General features: G+C 33.2%; 1 protein-coding gene across 1 annotated transcript in view; it reads right to left on the bottom strand.

Moving 5' to 3' along the window:
• Positions 1-744: 744 nt before the first annotated feature.
• Positions 745-15,667, bottom strand: part of LOC149071761 (neurotrimin-like) — a 45,377-nt gene continuing 30,454 nt past the window's right edge. Inside the window, exons 7-10 of the mRNA XM_089247814.1 lie at positions 13,567-13,623; positions 11,894-11,950; positions 9,946-10,032; positions 745-1,975 (exon numbers count right to left, since the gene is read on the bottom strand). Coding sequence (XP_089103940.1) covers positions 1,860-1,975; positions 9,946-10,032; positions 11,894-11,950; positions 13,567-13,623 — 317 coding nt within the window. The 3' untranslated portion in view covers positions 745-1,859. The remainder of the gene's footprint in view (positions 1,976-9,945; positions 10,033-11,893; positions 11,951-13,566; positions 13,624-15,667) is intronic.

The following is a 15,667-nucleotide window of genomic DNA, read 5'->3' as shown; positions in this document are numbered from 1 at the left end:
TTTCTACGCTTTAAGAATCTCATCATTATTCATTTTCTTCATCATTTTTCATCAAATGCCAAAATTCATATTATAAAATATTTCAATACTGCTATATGCATGAATTGGTAAATATATTTTAAGAAATTAGAGTCCTATATGGCCATTAAAAAAATTTCTGAAAATTTTGTGTTGCAAATTATTTCTTTAATTTCTATCATCGTGCGTGTTTTATATTTTGCGCTGATGATTATTGTTACTAATATCAATTCAATCAAACCTCGTTTCATCCTGGAAGAAAGACATATGTATAAAATCTGGGTGCCTATTAATGCAATAATCAACGAAAAAATTGAATAGAATTGTCAAAAAATAAAGTACTTTTGGTAATCTATGAAAATTATTTCATTCAAAATATAGTTTTAATACATGCGTGGAGTACAAATTTAAACACTTTATCGGAAACAATCTTTTTTTTTTTAATCTGTATGCTTTTTTGTTCATTAGCGGCAGTATAAAAAATGTTAAACTCAACATGCAAATTCGTAAATTTTCAAATTTGATATATAAAACAATATTTTAGGATTTATTTATCGGTTTTAGCGGCTTTTTCTCTCGTGCGGGCCGCTAATAGCTTACACAGCTACGTTTTTTGTTGACTGATGATTCTACAGCAGTTGATAACCATGCGCGATTTTTAAAAACTGAATTGTACATCAAATAATGAATTTACAATAACACAAGGAAATAATGTAAAGGATGAAACAAAAGAACAACCAACATTTATTTTTTGTTCTCGAAATGTACAGACACTAAATATATTGACAGATGCAACACGTGGAATTATTATAGTCCATCCACCTTTGTTATATATCTGACAGTACATACAGTTTTACCGAATGAATAAATTCTATGATGTATACGATATCGTAAATAAAGCGCCATATAACATTTCTCACTACTGTGTGCATTTTTAGAGTAAGTTCAACTGAATTTCTTGCACTAAGATGCAATGGTGATGGTGGAATATTCTATATTCGGACTGATCACTGAAAGTATTTTATCGAAAATGTAAAGGCAAATAAATGTCAGTGATGCTTTCAATGGTTAACAATTAGAAAAAAATAAATAAAAGTTAATAATCGAAATTATTACAAAAATAAAAACTAATAAATTTTATTGAAACAGAAACATGCTCACTAGCAACAATTGCTTCGAGTAAATATTTTGGTGCTAGGTTAAGATAATGTAACTAAGCATGAAGTGAAGCAACACAAATCAACTTCAATTGATGTACTATGTCTCAAATATTTGACGTATAGAAAAAATTACATATCGTTAAATTCATATTACATCGAGTGCCAGTACATCAAAAGTGATGAGGAACATTTTTCACAGTTCTTTGTACGACGTTAGTATCATAGACTGTACAGCTATATGAAGTATAAACACAAGAACTACTTAGCCTAGATTTAAAAATGAAAGTGCTCTTCGTATTTTCCAAATTATTTGTTTCTTCATGTTGAAATGAAACCAATCAATTATATAACTATGAAAATTATTATATCGAATATTTGCACGTAAAATTATATATGAATCTCGAAACGAATATCCTTAGGAATATGTAGTCCATTAATCATAATAAAATTCAATTAATTATTCATAAATATCGTTAATAAAGAATCCGATAATATAATATCGATTCTCATTATCTTGATTTCACACAACTAGCGCTGAACTATGTAAACAACTGCTATTGAATCCGTGTAGTAGTAATAAGTGCATATATATGAAGATTTTCTTTTTTTTAGAAACAAAATCAATTCAGAAGAAAATAATAACAACAATAATCTAACGAATATTATAAAGATAAACAATATTCATGCAAATACATGATAGTTGATTAGCATTAACAAGCTTGTTACGCAGAATGACATCATTTCGACCTTCTGGAAATGACCACAGCTTCTGGTAGATCTGATTTTCATGAAGAAATCTAAGGAAATATAAAAAAAAAAAATCTAGTATTAGACATCACGATTGCTTGTAAAGCATGGATCATATTATATAATTTTATAAAATATTGTTTAAATATTTAAAAAAATCAATCAGTCAATTGGTTACTTTCGATCGAATGTAACCGATACGGTTATTGTGTGTGTGTGTGGTTACATTTGTAAAGTTTTGTAAAATAACTTCAATAAAACTTATGCAGTGAAATACCGACCTAACATTCAAACTTTGGAAATGCTAATTATTTCTATGTGAACATGCTGATCCGGAACATAATTCATTCTTGTATCTCCTTTTCAAAATTGAAGTGAATCGGCATTCAGAAATTATTTCTTAGGTCGGGATTTCACTATAAACGCTGTTCAAAAAGTTATTTCATGAAATTTAATAAATACAACCAATAAGCTTATTGGTTGCATTTTAATCACTTCGGTCGTATTCCTCCGACACCTGCGCTCTTCTAATGCAAATCATATCCAAGAAATCAAGTTTCTCTTCATAGGTAAAACCTTGTGTGTCAACTAGAACACGCATTCTCTGCAACCCCTCTCAAGTCTATGTACCTCTGTACTATGGTCAGCAAACATTGCAGTACATATCATTTATGGTAGTAGAATGTACCAAGGTATCGTTGTACCGAGAGGACAACATCAGAACGTAGGCAATTTTCAAACATTTCAAAAATATCGTTGCAGTGGGATTTATCGGTGTATCAAGTATCGTTGTAGCAAGATTCCACTGCATCTTGTAGAGCACAGTCCCCTCATCGCTCATTTTTTAATTATTTAATCAATAATAATAAAGAGTATATATGTAGTCTTCAGCAGTTCAAACAACGAGAAAAAAATGCATCTATGTGAATCTTTTATCAAATATTGGATGTGGTGGCTAACTTTGGCAAAGCATGACTTTTATCGAAGTTGACCATTGCACTATCATATTTTTTTGTCGAACCCTGTATATAAAATACGAGTATCTTTGTGAAATAACTTTTGTAGTGTAACACTGGCATTATATATATACTGAAGATAATTTTTTTTTAATTCACTTTAATAATATTTACACTTAAATATCCACTTTCATCAAACTATGTTGCACCGATACCGAAAACTATATTTGGCCGGGATTATACGAAAATGTTTTTTTTATAAAAGTTGACAAATGTAACCAATAATTTTATTGGTTGCATTTGCTGGAAATGTAACCGATAAGATTAATGGTTGCATGTTAAATCACCAAAATAATGATAATAATCTCCTCGGGGCCCAGGCCAGGAGCCCATGTCGATCTGTAGAATCGTGTAAAATGGAGATTCCTTTCGTTTTGCGACATTGTACCTGTAAATGTATTGTAGTAAAAAAAAAAAAAACAAGATGCATAGAAACGCTCAATGAATTGAATGTTGTACACGACGACGAGCATCTTAAAAGTGTACGTTTGACGTTTGAATGGTACTAAATGGTTACAAGAGCAAAGTAAACACAGTGATAGAACAGCTGTTCTCGGTAATGTAGCCGCTGTGTTTATGTTTGAGACTATACACGATTTTATTAACATTTATCAAATGATTAAAACTTTAGATGTTTTTTTGGTTTTTGGGGGAAAGGGTGGGGGGTTAATATTGAAGTCTTCTTTTTTTTTGCATGTAATCACATTTTTATTGTAGATATATATGTATATATGTGCTCTTATAATCATTATGTGCATATTACGAATGAAAAATTATAGAGAAAGGCAATGCCCATCTGCATTCTCGTACATTATTATGAAAAAAAGACCAAGCAAAACCAAGATAAAAAGGAAAAAAATGTTTCTTAGACGTATTTCAAACGAAGTTCCAGCATCAGAGAAGAAATTCGAGAAAAAAACGTTTTTTGCTTCATTTTTGACCAACCGTAAAGCTACGCGATGTTTTCTCGATCCAATAACAGCCATTAGGGCGAAAATATATATTTTTTCGTTCTTAAGAATTTCAAACAATTTTATACTAAAAATATATCCTACACATATAAAATTTCAGGAAAAATATATTCGTGAATGCATGGGAAAAATTAATAATAATATATATAATTGTTATTATCATGAAACCATTATTTTCTATTCGGAAATAATTGCCTTTTCTCGTGGATATTAAATTTTTGTTTCCATAGAAATGAAAAATTAATTTATCCTAATATTACTGGTTTCAGATATATTGATGAAATATAAACTTCAACTACAACAGCCTTCACGAAATCAGTCAACAAGTTTATCCTAGTACATTAAATCTTTAAAAAAAACTAATCGCAACAATAATCAAGCTGATTTCCTTTACATAAAACTAAACATTGATAAATATATGGTCTTAACTAGTATCCACGAAAAAAGAAAATACTTTTAACCCAAATTCTATTTTCTAACTAATCACAATCCAAATATCAGCAAAACGGTTTTCAAAAACATTATATTTTTTCAACTTTCTCGCATCAAACATATCTGTAATGCCAACGATTTTCAAAATGCGTTAATTAATCGCAAAATATCTTAATATGCAACAGGTTTCCTCCATACACCATGGACTTGGTGAATTTGGAAGGGAAAAAGACGACTACGAGAGAGAAACGAAACACGCGACCAGTCAGATGAACAATATTTAATAGAAGCAAAGAGGATAATGATCATACACCAACGGTCAAGTTGAGGGAAAGAAGAAAGTCCCCATAAGAGGGAAAAGTTGCGTATATGGGGAAAGAACATGAATACACACACAGTAAAAGTGGTGAAATGATATCATTCCAACACCCCCGCTTTTCATTTGAGCCCGTAACCAAATATAACATTTCTTAATTTCACAACATCAAGTGATTTTGTGAATCCGTCGGCTGGGTTGACTTTAGAGTCTATATGTTTCGGAATTTTCACCATGGTACAATCTGGCTTGATGCGCAATGAAGCCGTCGTTGAAGTAACTTCTGCCAATAATACGACTGCAGGTTGGACGTTCCCCGTCTTCATCCGTCACTTTCTCTGAGAAATTGCCCATGTGATTGTCGTCACCTGCTCTAATCACTTCGAATCTCTTGGGCGGGATACCTTTAGTTGATCTTTGTGAAACACGAAATCGGGATCCGTCACCTCTGGGATCCTTCTCTTTAGGGTCTCTGGATTTATCCTCCCGAGTTTTTGCTTTCTTCGAGCCAGAAAGTTCGAATTCACCAACATTATCTAAACTGGCGTCGGAGCTGTTGCTTGCTCGATGTTCCACACAGAACCTGACATCTCGACTAATTATGAGCGCCTTTGATGATTGGTTGTATCATAGGTGTACGCAGAATTTTCTCAAGGGGGTTTTTCAGATTTTTTTTTTTTTTTGGGGGGGGGGGGTTGAACACCAAACCCCCCTCCCATTGCGTATGCCAATGGGTTGTAGCAACGATATGCTTTCGACTCCTCATTGTACCCACGGAAACTCATTTGTAGTCCTGTGTTGTCGAGTTTTTGACGACACTCTATTGGTACATGAACGAAGCACTTCGATCCAAAAACTTGTAGATTCTTGATGGTAGGCTTCCTGTTCGTCCACAGTTCGTAAGGAGTTATGTCCTTCACTCGAGTTGGAACTCGATTCGTGTAGTTGGCAGTCATCACAGCATCACCTCAAAAGTTCTTCGGTAAGCCTGCATCGATCAGCGTGCATTGTGTCATCTCGAACAAAGTCCTGTTCTTCCTTTATGCTGTGGAAAATAAGTCGCAGTTAGCTGAGTTTGCACTCCTTTATCAGCTAAGAATTTTCTCAAATTTCAGTTCAGGTATTCACCTCCTCGATCGGATCGAATCACCTTTACTTTTCCACTCAGGTACTGCTTCAGAGTATCGGGTGCGTCTGACTTACGTGCCAAAAAATGTACTTCAGTATACTTCGGATAGTCGTCGATGAGCGTGACAACATATCGCTTTCGACTTGGTGTGATCGTTTGCATCGGACCGCACACATCGGTATGAATTAAATCTAACAATGCACTCGACTCACTCGTGGATTGCTTGAGAAATGGCAGTCTCTAAAGTTCCCCTTTCATGCACCTATCGCAGGACATGTTGTTACCACAGTCAATGAGTTTAAATCATGAACGAGTCCTTCAGCATGCATCTTCTTGATGGTTTCTACATCTCTATGACCCATTTTTCGATGCCATGTGTGCACGTAGCTTTCTTTGTCCAGTCAACTGTATTCACTTCATGTAACTGACATAACCGTAATCTGTACAGATCTCCGACAGTCAGTGACACCGATTAGCTTTCCATCTTTGTGAATTTCACAATAAATACCATCTTTGTGATTTTCACAATAATCACCGTGAAAGTTCACTGAAGCATCATGCAAAGTTAGCTGACGAACGGATTTCTGACGACATCAGGAGCATACAACACATTTGAAAGTAACACTTTTCCCACAATTTTTTTTTTTTGTCACAAAACCGTCTCAATTTTTCAACAGCATATTCCCGGAACCTATGCCTAGCACATGAACTGTTTCGCCGTTTATGACGTCAATGTTATCTTTATACGAGTTATCTAACGACGTGAAAAAAATGATATCGTTATTCACGTGGCGCGTGGTACCAGAATCCACAATCCAGTTTTCCGACCTTATGCCTAGTGAAAGCAAGGTATCCTTTTGCTGAGCGGCGCTCACTTTATTTTCACCTGAACTCGTTGACATTTTTTCTCTCCGGATTTCTTGCGTTTCCACTCGATTTATTGTCTGCATCTGTTCTTGACGTGGCCGGGCTTCTTGCAAAAATGACACTTTATGGAGTTTTTCTTCTCGGCGTGGCTTGATCCGAGTCTCATCATTCTTTCGTTTAGGATACTGCCTGGATCCACGTGTTGCTGCCTTTTTTCGTATTCGGCGATGACCTTTTGCTGGACAACAGCAAACGTCAACTCGGTTTCGGCACGTGTTTCCAATGCGGTGATCATCGGATCAAAGCTCCTTGGCAGGCTGCTGAGTAGCATGGCGGTACTTCATTATCCGATAAGGATTCCTCGCCGAGGTCCCTTAGCTTGAGAAAACGTTCTTGCATGCGGACGAACACATTTCCGCCTTCTTCTAACATCAAGAAACAGATTGTACTCATGAGGTGAACCTTGTTGTTGGGGATACTCTTCTCGCGATACTCCTTCAGGGCGATCCACATGCCCTTCGCGGATTTTCTATCACAGATATGGATGAGCTGATCATCCTCGACAGTTAGTCCGATATACGCTTGTGCTTGGCTGTCGGCTTCATCTCATAGATCGAGGGTCCTTCGATTCGCTTCACCTGGATCCGGCCTGTCGTTCTCGATGGCTTCCTTCAAAAGTATCTCTTTTGTAGTAAGTAGTAGTTTCTCTTTTGTAGTAGTCTGTCTTTAGTATAAGTTTTACTTTATATTTCCAGTTCGAATAGTTTTGATTATTCAGCTTGACAATATTGTCCTTGATGCTGACCATTATCGTGGCGAGGATTCCTGATGCGATGATAAAAAGGAAAGGAAACAAGCCTTCTAACGAGGTATCACTACTGTCGTCTCTGCCCGCTAAAAAGATATCGAAACGCTACCTATCGAACGCTACGTCTCTGGGCCCTCATAACCTGTCAGTGGGCAAAGTGTGGAAGGGAAAGAGACGACGACGAGAGAGAGAAATGAAACGTGTCTAGCCAGACGAACAACATTTAATAGCAGCAAAGAGAATAATGATCGCATACACCAACGGTCAAGTTGAGGGAAAGAAGAAAGTTCCCAAAAGAGGGAAAAGTGGCTTATATGGGGAAAGAACGAATACAAACAGTAAAAGGGGGAACATGATATAATTCCAACAGGACTTACTTCCACCTCACGCCAATAACTATAACTGTTGATTTTAAATTTGAACGGCATTGCTAGGCCTTGCACATGGCATGTACTTTCAGCTTCTGTAACTATTTTATATATTTTTTTTATATATTGACTGCAACTTTGCTATTTTTCAACTTGACAAAAAGACTTCGTTTTGACAATTTATTTTGAGTCTTCTATATATTTGAATTCAATTGTACTACAGCAGATCGGGGGATCGAGTATCTATTTGGGCTTTGGAGGCCAAGGGAGGGATGCCCTTAGAAACGTTCTATGTTAAGCCAATGCCAGGGTGTTCCCCCCGATGAGATCCCTAAACATTGGCTACGACCCTTTTCTTTTTTGAATTTGTTTTTAAATTCTTCGATTTTTTCCATTCTAAAATTTTGAAAATTTTAATTTCCAATACACATAATTAATATTTGTTTCCATTGTGTGTGTGTATATATATATATATATATATACATCTTAGCACCATGCCATGCGGTGGTAACTGAACATATTATTATATATATATATATTATTTTTGACCGATTCTTCGCCAAATGTAGTTTACATGACAAACACGATCTAACTTGCACGATAGCCTACTTTAAAAGTTCGCCAGCTCTGGACAAATGTTTGCAATAGGTGAAGAACTGTAGGGCAATAATTGTTCCTAGGCATCAACAATGACTTTTCGAATGTTCAGTTACCACCGCATGGCGTGGTGCTAAGATGTTGGTCTACCAACTCGAAGGTCACCGTCAGGTCCCATGTTAAACCCAGGAGAAGAGTATGCGTAATAAGATATTTCTTTAACGAGTTTGAGGCAACCACCGATAGATGATGCCTTCATTTTCAGCCAAACTTGGTAACGGCAGTAAAGTGTATTATATCGATATGGCCGGAGTTGGTGTGGTGTAGTAGTAGCACTTTGATTTAGAATTTTCGTATTTCTTAAACGTGGGTATGATCATATGTTCAGGTGTTTTCTCGAGGCATATGACTTATCAATTCACAATACATTCGAAAATCACAAAAAATGTCCTGATCCCAGATTCATATTCCATTACACACACAACACTAGAAACACATCCATTGGTTTTGATTTACCATTTTTAAAAACAGGAATAACTTTTTTTCCTAATATATAACCGGAAAGAAAAAGCGAAAGATATCAAATAGCAACATTTTGCTTATCAGCCGAAGTTCCGTTCAATTTCAAAAAAACGTTTTCACTATCCGGATGTATCAATATATCTGGATTCCGGAAATATATATATTTTTTGTGCAACCTGTCAAATATCAAGGAAAATTGGTGTTTGAATGTAACTATATCTTTTCTCTGAAACTGACTATCGAAGCGTCGCCGATGTTTTTATACTTCGCTACGGAAATAGCATCGAGATTAGGTTCGAAATCTTACTCTGAATATATTTAGAAATAAGAAAGTAACTTGAAAACCTAGAAAACTGGAAAAAAAGAGTTTTTAACGATTAAAGTCGGGATCTTTTTCTTAATACCGGAAACAGGAAAAAATACTCGTATGAAATCCATCTTGGTATTTTCCTTGGAGCAGTTTCGTTCTGTTTTTCTTTTTATATATTCGAGAGAAAAAAATAACGTGATGATAATAATAAGAAAACATATAATAAAATTGAAGGCTTTAAGGATTACGTTCTGACTTCTCTTAAAAACGAATTTCCGTACGAAATTTTAGTTACATTTGTCCGTTACACAGGTAAAAAAGATTCTTCGGAAGCAGAAAATCCTTGAAAATTTTACATGCTGATCCGTATTTGTTCGTCTCTTTCTCTCGCATCAAATAGAATATTATATGTAGTTTAACAAGTAAATCCTTCGAGAAAAAAATATTTACGATTTTATATAATATCTGGTTGGAAGAAACTATGATATTAAGCTGTTTAGATATGCTTATTTCAGATTCGATCTGGATCATCAAATTCTTAAACTAACTCTCAGAGTAAATACGGAAACAGAAAAAAAATCCGACTCTCTGCACAGTCATAACTTTTAACAGTTATTGGTGGATAAACCAGCTGAATACTCCGGAGATATTCACTGAATAGTCAAATTTAGTTTATATACGTACCAGAAATATGTTTTCTTTCTAGTTGAACGGTTTTCGGCATCAATGTCTCTTCAAGATTTCTATTTTGCATAAGCTCGTATTTAATGTCTAAAAAAAAGATGGAAATGCATGTGAATGGAATTTATTTCGTACCAGATTTTTACATAAATTAACTACCTAATAGTATACCTGCATTAAAAATAAATCAAATGCCTCAAAAACTACGCTGTACAAATGCAAATATTATTTTACCTTCTATCTACTGGCAGTAGCCTAATTAAAAGTATCAGGCTATATAATATGTAAACATCAAATATTTGAAATATTATATCTATTATTTTGCATTAATTTGAATCTAAATACCATACACTAAATAATTTACATAGTAATTACTTATAATTATCATTTTATTTGTATTTCTATTCCCCACGCTTATTTATTTATTTAACAAAAGAAACACACATATATACAGAAAATGGGGAAAATTCTTGTGGGGTCCAATGTGACGATATAATGTAACATAATATATATAAAGGGTGCACAGCTACCAGCAAGAATGCCATTTTACTGCCGAATTGTTCATCGTATAGACGCATGCTTCCAATTAGAGAAAAATACTGAAATAACGTATATACATCCAATTCGTCATTCATATTTCAAGGGGTTGTATAAGTATTAAAATGAAATAAAATAAATTATTATACGAACATCCTGTTGTCAAAACCCAATTGAAAAATTTGAAAAAATCTGAGCCTTACAAAGAAAATTTATTGTTTCAAAGTGCAATATTTTCGGTACGATATTTGAAATCAAATTGAGACAAGTTGTGAAAGAACATAGACGAAGAAAATAAGCGTTGTCCGTTAGTTTTTGTTGTTCTTTCCGAACTTCCCTCTGATTTTTAAATGAAATAATAGCAATAAATATTGCAATTACAAACGTGTTTGTGCCCGTACAAATTTTTTTATTTATTTATTATTTTGATATTTATATAAAACCCTTTGCAACTTGGATGATGTATCTGAGTTATATCTACACGTTACTTGGATAATTGAAAGTATGTCTCTCTGTTTGCTAGTAAAGCGTGACAAAGGGAATTATTGAATCAACATGTATAGGTACTTAATATAATTATTATCCTACAGTGTAAGAGAGAGTCTCATAATTAGTTGATATAGCCTGTATATGTTTCAAGAATTTAAATGTATGGAATTTGAATTTTTTTAAAGAATCAGAATATCAGTTGTCAATTTCGACCGTTTATTATATGGTACTGTGGTATACGGAATTTATAACATTGGAATAACTCAAACATACTGCTCACGATGGATCTATCTCCACCTTGTCATGATAATTAGGAAGACGGATATAATCTCAAATGATACACATGCCGAAATTCTCATCTGTCGTAGTCAGTTCATATTCGGAACGTCTTTATCGGCTGCTAATGGCTCAGAGATTCTCTGACGGAGAGGATTGAAAGGGCCAAAACTGAGAGAGAGTGGGATCCTGCTAATTGAAAGGCTTAATGAAAATTCATTATGCTCACTATGAGAAGCAGCTAACGAATGACTCGCTTCGGGCGCTTCAAAAGCGTTATATCATCCGTTCACAGGAATTCATCAATATCCTGTTTCAATCCCAGTTGTAATACGTTTTCCAACAAGATTTCACTACCGTAGATATACAAGTTAAGTATATGGCTATATCTATAGCGCGGTTTGGGATTTTCTCACTAATTTAACAGCTTTTGATGAATAAGATAGATGGCTCGCTTTACTTGGGAATGTTGACTGAAATGACTAACAAACTATAAAGACGCTGGTATGAGAAGTTTTGTTTTTGATAAGATTGATTACATTTTTGGGGACTGGAACGAATGAATTGTTTAGATTAATTTCCCATGGATTCTATTAATTTGCACTATAAATAAAACTTTGATTCTACAACATTGAAATATTTCACTTACTACTGCTACCTAAATCGGTTCCTTTGCTTTCCGAATAATGGAATTCCTCTCTTGCTTCTGTAAGAAATGAAACGTACTGATATTTTACAGACAAATTGTAAGCATTTACATAAATTGTGAAGTTAGGAATAAATAAAAATAAAATATATATAAAAATATGTTACAAAATATATATATAAACGGAAGTACAATGCTTCATAATCGAAAACGATTAATTTAAAATGTGAGACAGACGAATTCGGATCCCGTTATATGTAAATGCTATGGTGAAAGCGCGAAGACTGAGGAAACTAGGTTTTACTATAAGCAGAGTTTTTAAATGTCCGAAATAAGTTTATAAACTTTTTTTCATTTCAGAAGACAGAGCTGACTTTTAATGAATCAATTAACCATTATGGACTCATTAGCTGCCTCCACTTATAAATTAATCAATAATTATAATTATTTAGTATAAATATAATAAAAAATAATCGACACATGATTTATTCAACTATCACGATTATTAGTTACTGACGGTGGTCAATTAAATAACAAATATGTTTTGTTTTTCTACCAGATGTTCATTAGCAATGGACTTTTTCTGTGCAGAGTAAAATAATTCATTCACTCCGAACAGTATAAACGTTAATTATTATTAATCAATTAATTATTTTAATGATAATTATCAGTTCGCGTCAGAAATGTAACATTTCATGGTAGTTAATTTACCAGTTGATTATTAATCAATTTTAACTATTAAATTAGCATAATTATTCATTAATTACAATTAATAAATAATTATAATTATTAATTAGTCGTAATTATTAAATATATATTATTATTATTAATTGATGAATATCATTGCTCGTGATGGATAGGAATGAAAAAAGAGCTTTTTTTACTTGGTAAAAGTCCGAAATGAAAGCGTTTTACAAACGTATTTCGGTTTCTACAAACCTGCCTTGGTGAAATCTAGGTCTTACAGGTAAAATCTACGCTTTTCCGGTCTCTCCGGACAGCATATGAACAAAGTTCACATTCCTAGAGGCACACCAGGTATAATTATAGCGGGAGGGCTCATCAAGCAATAATGTTGACGTCACAGTGCTCGAGAACTGCAGATATTATGGCTACACATTCGCTGTTGTCATGTACGTAAGCTCTATTCTAAACCAGTAATACCTAAAATGTTTCCGATTTATTCTCTTCTGTTTTTGATATTGGGGTGGGTGGATGCATACTAAATATTCTCGTCTTTGTAAAGTAAGTAAAATTTTAATGATTTCTTTACGATTTCAGAGGCATTGTCGGCCAATACCGGGATCACAAGGATTGCTTTTATTAGTGATGAGCACACTGGTATTTCTAGGTTTCCTAGGTATGATAGAGGTATTTCGCTTCTCACATGATTGGTTGCATGCGTCACGTGTAGAGAAATGCTCGGCGAAATTTCATATGAATTCAATATTCGTGAAGCTTTCATAATTCAAACATCGGAAATAACTATTCGGAAAGAAATAGCTGGTACTTATTGGATGAAATTCTAACATATTTTACAGCTTTATGCATTCATGTTATCACACTGCATATCTTTTATCTCCACTGCATATAACAAAATTAATTAAATACAGTTAAATATTTTTATGAATATTTTATCTAAATAAGAAATTAAATTTGGAATTTTCGTTACAAACCATTTCTTTCTTCTACATGATTGCTAACTTTTGTTTTCGATATCGAGCGCTCAGTTTCTAGAGAAGAAGGAAAAAATAATTAAAAAGCTCAGGAATTTATAACGAAATTAAGCACATTTAATATCGAATATAAACTGATAAATATTTACTTAGAAATTCTAAATTATTTATTCATTCCGTACTATTGGTGGAAAAATACACTTTTGTTATCATCTCTGGAATCATTTTTAGTACACATTTCCTAAACTTTCATTTAGTATTGACGAAAGCCCGGTGCAAAGGAATTTACATTAATTAATTGATATTTCTTTGTTATCATGTTCGTAATTCAAATTAATTGAATAAAGTAATCTTTTCGCAGATATTTCTGCTACTTTAATTTGATTTTAATATCCATGAGAAACATAAATATAAATTATTTTCGGGAGATTTTTATAATTAATATATATATAATGGATAAAGTGACAAACAATTTTGTATATTTTCTTTTTTATTTTATTTTATAGAATAGGTAATGTTGTTTATACCTATGATTGCTATCTATAATAAACGCAGTTTGAAAACGAAGGATTACATTTTCACACGAAATGCTGGAATCGAATAAAACATGAGAATTAAAGAAATATTCCCCATTTTATTCAAGAAAAATATTAAATAAATAGTCTCATTTGTAGAGTATCAAGAAATTTAAGTCATATGACCAAGAATAAATTTATAATAAAATATGCATTACGGTATGATGTACAACGATGTATAGTCGTACGTAATATGTGGTGAATTACCTTATAATGGGATAAAAATTTCAAAAAAAGTTGCTACTGGAAATTTGAATTACAGCTTACGTTGTTCTAAATAATTCAATAAATGATTTTCCTACATCCTGATATTCCTACAAGTTCATATACGTGTTGCCTCATTCTAACAGTAACTTAATCAAATCTAAAAAAATAAAAGATATTTAAAAAAATAATCTTTGAAACCCAACGCAGTAGATACGTTTTTAGAAATTTAAATTATGCATAAATGCGTATTTATCGATTCACTTTTCAAATCGCGTATTTGATCTATTAATGCTATTTCATTGTAATATATTGACAAACGGAATCGGAATATATTTCCGAAGTGTATAAGTAAATATTTACTTGCATATATTTCATTCATTTGCTTAAGATACATTAGAAATTCGATGAACGATGGAATGGAATATTCGACTAATACGAGTAGATTTTATGTCTTGCTTGTTAATACATGATTATTCAGTTATTTTACCAGATAATTGCGAAAGAAATTGGCCAATTCCGAACTTTATCTAGATAAGACCGAGAAAGTGCCAAAATTACGTGAATAAGTGAGAAAAAAAAACAATCAGCCAAATGAATCTAGGAAAAGTTAAATGATATTTCAGCTCCTCGTCTAGAGTTTTGCCATAAAAATTCTCGAAATACCGATAATAATCACGCAACGTAATTTTTTCTGTCCTTGATCATTTGTAGTGATAACGCACAGATCTCAAGAAGGGTCTGAATAAACGGGTAACATATAAGAATCCATTACCTTCTTCTGATTCACGTTTTCTCCTAATATTCATTCAAGTGCGGTATTTTTACTAATACAATGAAACTTCGACTCAGCGAAATTCGATAGAACGATAAAATCATCTACAACGATTTTTTTTTTCAAATCTTGTTTGGAATCGCCTATAGCATCATATTAAACTCCTCTTCCTGATATCACGATATCTTATTACGATAAATCTCTTTATAACAATATTTTTGAGGAAATTTTGAATTTGCTAGAACAAGATAACTTTTATATATTTTTTTAAAAATAACCTTGAATTTATTTTGAATATATTTTATAGATCTATCTCTAAATTATACTCTATACACACCAGTCTTTGTTGTTCCGGGAGTAAACATTTTCGGTTTGTTTCTACTGTTGTATCCAGTCCTTAAGGACAAATGAGCAGATATTGCTATATGGTGATATGGCCTGGGCATTCCTCGATTTGATGGGGGTGTTTTATAACGCAACGTCGGTGGTTTGCACTCTCTACTTACCAAAGGTTGCGATGAAGCTGTTTTCTTTGTAGCACGGTAAA

The sequence above is a fragment of the Pholcus phalangioides genome, unplaced genomic scaffold (assembly GCF_987345545.1).
Source record: "Pholcus phalangioides strain wild (caught in Gottingen) unplaced genomic scaffold, Ppha-v1.0 ptg000018l_1, whole genome shotgun sequence".
Taxonomy (NCBI): Eukaryota; Metazoa; Arthropoda; class Arachnida; order Araneae; family Pholcidae; genus Pholcus; species Pholcus phalangioides.
Note: the sequence above shows the minus strand (reverse complement) of the source record. Positions and strands in the feature narration are given on the sequence as shown.